This window comes from Condylura cristata, unplaced genomic scaffold (assembly GCF_000260355.1).
Source record: "Condylura cristata isolate star-nosed mole 26May11 unplaced genomic scaffold, ConCri1.0 scaffold00021, whole genome shotgun sequence".
Taxonomy (NCBI): Eukaryota; Metazoa; Chordata; class Mammalia; order Eulipotyphla; family Talpidae; genus Condylura; species Condylura cristata.
In genome coordinates this window covers 30242144-30251340 of record NW_004567122.1, presented here as the reverse complement: position 1 = coordinate 30251340, position 9197 = coordinate 30242144, and the positions used below count along the sequence as shown (strand labels likewise).

General features: G+C 44.3%; 1 protein-coding gene across 1 annotated transcript; it reads right to left on the bottom strand.

The window, feature by feature from the left end:
• Window positions 1-2663: 2663 nt before the first annotated feature.
• ZMAT2 (zinc finger, matrin-type 2) lies at window positions 2664-8553 on the bottom strand. Its single transcript, XM_004686818.2, has 6 exons — window positions 8447-8553; window positions 8030-8123; window positions 6361-6484; window positions 4740-4813; window positions 4141-4286; window positions 2664-3467 (listed from the first exon to the last, which is right to left on the bottom strand). The coding sequence occupies exons 1-6, from the start codon at window positions 8462-8464 to the stop codon at window positions 3324-3326; spliced, it is 600 nt and encodes a 199-aa protein (XP_004686875.1). The 5' UTR covers window positions 8465-8553; the 3' UTR covers window positions 2664-3323.
• Window positions 8554-9197: the final 644 nt, after the last annotated feature.

Genomic DNA, 9197 nt, shown 5'->3' with positions numbered 1-9197 from the left:
GGCCCACAAGAGAAGTTCAGCGTCCAATCTGAAGCTACAGGTTAGTGAAGACACAGGTCCCCATTATTCCCCTAGTGAGCTTTTTCTGCAGTTGCTTGGCCTTAGTCCTAGTTCCGTGGTCACCTGAGCCACCTGTGTCTGGACACACCCTCCAGCCTCTGCCTTCCTGACAATCAGGTAATCTCTGGCTAAATCGTTTCACAGCCAGTGCCTGAGTGGAGAACCAAATCTTCACAGGCTGCAAAATAAGGCTACGCTTTACAACTTTGTAGCTATACAAGTTAAACTCCACAGTTCCTTTGATAAGTGTCCCTTTGACAGTTTATACTTAGTATTCCCAGATTATGTAAAGCACGAATTCCCTCTTCCTTTTATGCATTCGAAAAACTTTTCAAAGCTAACTTTTCCTACATAGCCTTCTTTCCTCCAGTTAAATGTGTCACCATGTCTGTGGGCATCTCTCCAGTCCTTTTCCTGTCATCACAATAGTTTCATGATTTGGGTGGGATCACTGGGGGTCAAGTTGTTAGGTACTGATTCTGTTTGCCAAACACCATGTCTTAATACAATTCTTGTCAGTATATAATACATCTAATTCATGTATCCTAAGAGCTGAGTTACATTCAAATATAAAGGTGCCAGTTTTATTTTAAATGTTTCACTATAATGAACAAAACTGCGGTCCATTCTTGTACATTGAGTCACACAGCAAATACCCTTGAGTAGAATAGTTGTGCAAGTCTTCTCACCTAATTTTTTAGGCAGCACTTACGAAAAATCCAAGAGGCCTGGGGGAGCCTGAAGTCACACTCACCTGAAGCCACTCAGAACTTTTGTTCCCTTAAATAAAAAGTAATTTCCCCAGAATGAGAATCATGACAACTGGGGTCTTACCCCAGAAGGTACCAGCAGGGCTTAGGACATGCTCAGCTTCTCAGCACTCCCTGAATGAACAAATGGTAAGCTCATCACAAGCATATTCCTCCAGTAGAATACAAACTGACCATGGATTTCAAAAAGACCACAGACATTCCCGTTTCTCTTCCAGGTATTTCTTAGTTCTCTGGATTTGCCTGGGCTCCTAAATTTCCATCCCACCCCCTTGCTCTCTTCCAAATTAACACCTTCAGCCCTCCATTCACGACCTTGAACAGGTTCCTTGCCATTGGCTAGTCCCAACACAATTCAGATAACCTGAATTCAGAACTGCTTTTTAGCAGAGGTGGACAGAAATAGGATTCCAATGTGCCAAAGGGGAAGGGAAATCATTTCAAGTAAAATTAAATGATTTCCTAAAGAATGCATCCTGTACTGTGGAAGAACTCAGAACTATCCTTCACCAGTCTACTTTGACAGGGGAAGCTGAGGATCCAGTGAACAGGGCAGTTACTACTTATCCAGCAAGCAAAGCACCCTCTGATCCACCTGTATTTGGCCAACAAATACTTACTGCATGTGAAACTTTGAGCCAGGTCTTGAGCCAGATGAAGAGTTCCCAGTGGCAAGATTGAGAACCAGGAATTAACTAAGCAAAAGGCAGGTCTGATAGTAAAGGAATTCTACACAGAATCCAGAGGGGAAAATACAGTATCGGGGGTAGGGGTAGTGGAGAATGATGACCCACAAATGGTTCGGATGCTATATAAACGTGTGAGGACCTAAATTAAGGTAGAGAATGTAGACATATGGTAGTGACTTTGTTAATCCAGAGAGCCCCTTGTAGGGTATAGACCAGTAAAATTTAGGCAATGCAACTGCTTGAAGTTCATGTAACCACTTTTTTTTTTTTCCAAAAAAGGGAATTGTTTTTGTTTTGTTCTGCATCCCTGGGGCCTGGCATACCCCTTGATCTAAGGCAAAAATAAAGTTTTATTATTCTTTTTTAGCTACAAGTCTGTGTCCCCAATTCTCATGTTGTACCAAAGTGGAGAAGCAGGCTCTCTGAAGTTCTGAAGAGTATGGTTTTGGTCACAGAGACATCCTTAATTTGGGGACAAAGACCACTTTAGTTGTTACAGCTTGGGGAGAGGGTACTATTGGCATCCAGTGAGTAGAGACTGGGGATACTGCTAAACATCCTACAATGCAAAAGGGCACCCCCACAACAAATGCTGAAATGTGAACAGTGCCAGTACTACATAACTGTGCCAAGTGTTACTGTAGACACTGAAGAAAACACTGAAGTTCAACCCTGAGCTCTGCTATTCCAAAAAAAGATCAAAGGAAGCTAAATTTTTAGGAGTTGTTCAGACTCCTCTGGACATAGATTCCGTAAGAGGAAAGTACAGTTCATGCCGATGGAAACTAGAAAAAAAGGGGTAGGTCTCAAATAAAATGAGACAAGAGAAAGTTCTATCTATCCGGAAGTCCTCAGCGTGGAAAGGAAAACAATGCACAGGGCAGAATATGGAGAGTTCCCACCACTATGGAACAGGCATGGCCAAGGCCATTTAGTGTACACAGTGGACAGCCATGACCCAAGGGCACCCACATGAGGGTTTTTTTCTTTTCTTTTCTTTCTTTTTTTTTTTGCACTAAACAGGTTTTTTCAAGAACCTGCTCACAAGGAAGACAAGGAGTAATGCTCAATAAAATGAAAGAAATAGGAAAAGCTGAAGTTTATATCTGAAGAACAAAGGTTAAAAAACTCACCAAACACAAACCACACCAAACACTCGTCCCATTTAATTTTCTGTTACATGCGCTGAGGAAGCTGAAAACATCAGGCCCCAAGGCAACAACATTCTGAGGTTCAAGCTCAAGCTCCCTCTATGTGACAGATTCATGCACACACACCCGCACACACCACCAACCCAGGCAGGAGTACACGCATGCACGGGCGGCCAGAGACCCACAGGGTGGATGCAGGAAATGGGGGTGTGGGGTGATCAAAGATATGCTATCAACTGGAAACTGGGTACCCAGAGAACCCTTCCACTGCAGGCTGAATAAAGGTGAAAATCAGAACAAAGGTTGAACACAGGATAAACAGAGGATGCTCAGAGGAGAGAATGGAAAGATGAAGTGGGAAAATGCAGGGGGGGGGGTTGGGGATAGTAGCCTCAGAAGAGGAGGTTTTTCTTTATTGGAAACACAGATGGGCAGAGGTCCTGTGACTCCAGTGATATACTGAGGTGAAGGAATGTGCCAGAACATTACCTCTGCATCTTGTGCCCTCTCTCAAAGGAGAGGGAAACCACAAACAACCACCCTCTAGCCCTCCCCACGGCCACTCCGAAGGACTTTCCCCAAATGTCTCCCCCAAATTGATCCCACACACACACACAAATTTAGGCCCAGCACAGGGCCAAGCATAGAAAGCCTCAGTAACTCTTCTTGGTGGAACCAAAGCCAGAGAAGCCCATGACAGCTGCCATCTCATCATCCTCCTCAAATGTCAAGTCCTCCTCAGCCCTCCTTTTCTTTTCCTTTTGTTTCTCTTTCTTGTAGGCTTTGGCCTTTTCCTCCTAGAGGGGAAAGAAAATCACCCAGAATCAGTTCAGACTCTTGAGCCAAATATTGTCCAAAGACAGATGAATTTCAAGGAGAAAACAGAGAAAAGTCATGTTAAAGATTACAAGGGACAAAAAAAGACAAGTTTTAGCCTCTGGAAAGCATTTCTCAAAACTATATAGTTCATGTCTAGTTTGGGACAAGGTTCTGGGAACAAAATAATGTAATATCAGAATTAGTGTTCTGGGCATGCAGTACAAGTCAGAAAATGTTTAAGTGCCTTATGTGTATTATGCTAAGGTTTCTTATAAGGGTAAACTGAGGCACAGAGAATATATAAGTTGCCTAAGAGTTGCAGCCAGCAGGTGTAGGAAGCAGAATTTGGACCCAATTAGTTGGTCCTTTTGATCTCTTGGGGACTAAATACATTTAGTTAACTCCTCCCAGTGTTTAAGGGGGAAAAGTATAAATGAAAGTGAAAGTAAAAGAGACCAACTTTGGAGCTACCCTCTTCCCGGCACAAGAGCCCCCTCTAGGGGCAATAAATATTTCCCCTGATACACAGAAATTCAAAAGACACACGTGCCCTCGCCCCAGAGAGTTGGATGAGGAAGAGCACATGCCCATCATGCACAATGTAAAGCTCAAAGTGAGGGGAGGGAGGAGAGAGAGAAAGTGGAGCCTTGCCTCTTCTCTGAGTTCCTTCATCCTTTCCTCAAAATCATAATCTTTCTGCTTCTCTTCCATCTTCTTCTTGTTGACTTCAAAACGTTTCTTCACCTGATCCAAGGTGGAACGTTCCACACGCATAGACATGCCCAGGTTTCGCTGATCTGCATGGTGTACCCATTGAAGAAAGTAAAGTCAATAAACACAACTTCAATCCCTCAAATAGTGTTTTCCTGACATTTAAAAAAATCTCGTAAAGCCTACGGTAAAAGTAATTTTGCCTGAAAAATAATCCCTTGTCTTTACCTGTTTGCAAGAGCAGCCACCTCAGATAACAAGATGCAAGGTGCTTTCAACTGCCCTTACTGAGCAGACTGTACACAAGTGGGACAGTGGAGCGCAGAAGAACATGATTTAGGCCCATTGAGACTCTCGAACAGTGTCTTACCTCATGGTGTTGCAAAACATTGGACAATGAAGTAGAGGATGGTCTGCGTTGAAGCAACTATAGAATTCGCAGGTATTGAAAAAAGGACCCTACAGAAACCCTCCACTACCCTCAGCCCACCCCCAAAACCCAGCCCCAATCTCGGCCACAAACTACCTCCAAGCCTTACGTTTCTTTCCATTGATGTGATCCAGAAAATTAATGGAGTCCTTCACCACACAGTCACAAACATTGCAGTAATATCTAGCAAAGAGAAAGAAATGGTACTTGTCAAGCCTGGTTGTAAGGATCTTCTCAAATTCCAACTGACATTTTGTTTTTTAAAAGATTTACTTTCACTTATGCATACAAGAACTGGGGTGAAGGCCAGAGGTGTGAAGGAGAGCGTGGTGACAGGATTCACCAGAGACAGAGTGAGGACCCGAACAGGTAAACAACCGGCAGACTGACTGAAATACATTGCTGAGAGGAGCAGTGGGCGACAAGAGAGGTCTGCTGTGCCATGTGGGTCACCTCCCTGGCTGGAGATGGAACTCGTGCCACAGTGGCTGGTGACAGCTTGAAAATGCAGCGACTTCAACCTCTGTACCACCATGGAGACCCAATTAATAAATATTTTTAAGAGAAATTTCATTTTAGAAAAAGGAGGTACATGTCTTATTTCCATAAAGCTATATATAGCTGTCAAACAGTGGGGGAACCAATCTCCAGATAATAATAATCTCCAGCCATGATAATCCCACCTTCTTATATGGAGATACTGAGGCACAGAGACATATAAATTGCCTAAGATTTGCAGTCAACAAATCCCTCCTTGTGCCTTCCCTCCCAATTTGTACCAGTGTGGATCTGTTTCCAACAGAATATATCAAAAGTGCTATTTACTTCCAAGGTTAGGTTATTTTTAAATGAGGCTTATGTTTTAGTCTGTTTATGTCGATCAGTTCCTCTGGGGAAGGCACTTGCTTTGCTGTGAATAGAGCTATGGAGACGTCCTGAGGCCTTCAAACCATAGTCACAAAAGAGAGTTAGAAGCACATTCTCCAGTCCCACTCACATCTTGAATGCAGACACCCTGCTTGCTCTTCTGTGAGACGCAAAGTGAAATTCACCTAAATATGCCCTTCTCAGACTCCTTACCCACACAAATGGAAATATTTGTTGTTATATGTTGCTGAATTTGGGAATAATTTACACAGCAACAGATTAACTAGCACAGCTGGGAAAGATCAAAGGGTTTATTTACTATGCAGCTCAGAAAACTCAGAGCTGTGTTGCCTACCTGCTAAAACAAGCTCATTTTTTTTTTTTAAACCTAATTAAACAGAGAAGCAGTGGTAGGCAAAAGAATAAAGAGTTTTAACAGGACCCTTCTCCCTATGGGTTATAAACTTGATATAGAAGGAAGATACACAACCAAGCAATCCGTAACAACTACGACCTTTGCAACCAGAATGGAACCTCACCAAGTATCTCCTAGTTTCACCTAATCTCTCCTGTAGAATCTCCTCAGCAGTCCTTTCAAACTCCATCTGTTCTCCTTGGCAGGAGAACAAATAATCCTTGTTAATCAATTACAGTGCTAATATAAAAAGACCTACTGGTGACCCCTCCTGGAAATACTGATGTTCACCTGAGACCTCAGGTGACCAATAAATAAAACTAAATAATTTAAGGCTGGTACTACAGTCAACAAGATTGTTCTATGGCCTCCCCTCACACTTCCTAAATCCAAGAGAGACAATTTATTACACCCTTGTGGCTGAAGAGAAGGATGAAAAGCCACTCACCCTCCCATCTCAGACTGTGGGGTGGTCTTGGTAATGACAATTGTCTTCCCAAGCTTGGATTCCAGGTCCACCTTGTAGTCCCTATGCCGGAGAAGCTCCCGCTTGACTGGCTGCACTGGTTTTCCTGAAATATAATGGGGAAGGAAGTGCCTTCAATATTACAGGTCCTCAACTAGAAAGGGAAAAAAATGCTAGACATCCAAGACCCAGAAGTTTATTACTTTTTTTTTTTTTTCCTTAAGATTTATTTTTGTGTAGAAGTACCAGGGTGTAGGCCAAAGGTGTCAGGGTTGGGGGAGGAGTATGTGTGTGAGAGAGAATTCAACTGAGACAGAGTGGGGAGCAGGACAGGGGGATCTATTGAAATACACTGGGTAGGCAAGCATCGGGCAAGACAGGAGAGGTCTGCTGAGCCCTATGTGAGTCAGCTCTCTGGCCAGGACCAACTCAGACTGACACAGTAGTAGCACCGCGACTTAACTCCTAGGACACTATGTAGGCCACTCATTTCTTTTTTAAATACTGTAACAAGGGACACAACTTGCTAAGCAACAGTAATGAAGATCCTGAACACAGGAAAAATGGTAACCAATCCTTAACTCTCTATAGTTCTTCCCCATATTAAAGCCATCAAGTCAGGACTCCCTAATAGTGTAGGGGTTAAAGTCACAGCACTAAAGTGTTATCCCCAGCTAGAGAGTTAACCCACATGGCACAGCAGACCTCTCCCATCTCACCCACTGCTCTCCTCAGCAGTGTTTATCAGTAGATCTGCACGTTCTGCTCCCCACTCTGTCTCTCTCTCGCACACACACACACACACACTAGCCCCCCAACGTCTGGCCTACACCCCAGTTCTTGAATGCATAAATAAATCTTAAAAAAAAAAAGTTTAAAAAAATAAATCCACTAAGTCAAAAGTGTCATGTTTTCTAGTCAATGATTAACTTTATTTTTTCCCCCACCGAAAAAGCACTATTTAAGAGCAAGAACACTACAGTAATGCTTTCAGACAGAAGACCCAAGCAGAACACAGAAAGGAACCTTCTGAGAGCTGGAGAAAAGTTTCAACCAGTCACCATCTAGGATAACTATTCTACAACTCAGAGGAGAAAAAAATAAAGTGTGTGCCAAATGATGTGGACATAAAGCAGATGAAGAATGTACACATTTCAAAGTAGATGAGAAAAATAAGACATTTCTTCTTGTCAAGTGGAAACTCTCCTAGGAGAGCAGCATCAACAAGAATATAGTATAAGGCAAAGACCAGCACTACTGAGCCCCAAGGAAGCAATCATATGTTCCCGGGTACCCATGATCTTCTCAGACTGTTGGGCAAGGTCTTGACTGTGACAGGAATATTGAGACTATCTCGACTCTTAAGTTCAACGAGGATCTTTAATAACTTCTTCTGCCCTACTAAGGATTCCATAATGAGCCAAGCAGAAAGGCCAAGGAAACAGCACCACAGTGCTGGGAAGCAGCTCAAAACCGCGCAATCCATCTCCTCGCTCTCAGTTTACATCTGAAGAACTCAGGAGCTGGCGGCACCGCTCCGCCGAGTTACACCGGGTAGAAGGACAGTGCATTTATTTCCACGTCCCTCCCGCTCTCTGGCCACTGCATTGTGTCTACAACACCCTCAACCCTTGACGGGGCAGGAACCCACCATCCTTCTTTTCTCTCTCTTCCGTGAGCCTCTTCTCAGCGAGCTTCTCATATTCATCTTTGTCCCACTTTCGGCGAAAGTCCAAGTTTTTTGTCTGTGGGGAGAAAAGAGCTCAAGATTCGTCGCTAATCGTGTCCGAACCCCCCCACCCCCAGATAAATGAAGGGAACTGCGCCGGGACCTTTGGAGAGCCAAGTCTCTCCGGACCGCACCAGGAGGCTGGGGTGGCCTCAGGACCCCCAACCCGAGAGACCGCCACGATTGCACTGAGCCTGCTCCAGGGTCTTAGGGGGAGTCCTTGAACCCGGATCCGTAGGTCGCGAGGAGGTGCCGGGAAGCCAGTCGGGTGCAGGATATTCCGCTCGGAGAACCCTCCCCCGACCCCGACAAAACCTCATCCTCACACACAACACCTACCCCACTGCCCGACGCCATCTTCACTGCGAAGTGAATGGGAAGCTGGAAAATGCCGTAAAGAGCGGTCTTGAGCCGTAAAGCGACTTTGCCCTCCAATGAGATTGGCGTCTCGAGTTCCACAGGGGCCAAGCACGGGAGGGCTGCTTAAGCCGACCGCTCGGCACCGCCTCCGCCCCAAGAGCTGGCGCATGCGCAACGGCAATATGAAGCAACACGGAAGTAAGGGCGCCGGCAACGTTTTTATGCCCTGGCTTTCAAAACAAGCATCCAGGAGCTGATCGGTTTAGTTCAACTCGTCTATTTTACAAACGAAAATAAGGAAAATAAGCCACAATCAATGCCCAACTACTTAACTTAGCGTGCATTGCCAAGAATTTCTAAACCTTAAGTCTGAATTGTTATTTGGGAGTCTAGATAGCCAATTTACCTGTACAAACTGAAGCTATAGCCCCATAACATTGAAGTGTTTACAAAGGCTACAGCCTTCCCAAGGCACCTATGAAAAGCACTTTTTGCATTTTTTTTTTGAAGCAATGCTATCACCTTTTGGTTAATTCGTTTTCCCTTCAACTGAGAGAAATTTATAGCCATTCAATCTGCAGGGCACAGTTTAGTCAACATGATTGAACTTGGCAAGGCCAGGCATCAGCAATGCCTAGGGTAAAGCACTCTGGTAGATGACTCACTGAGTTGCTGAATTTTAGCGACATGACAGTCTTTCTCAGATGGGGGGATTGGAGAGTAGGCAGTG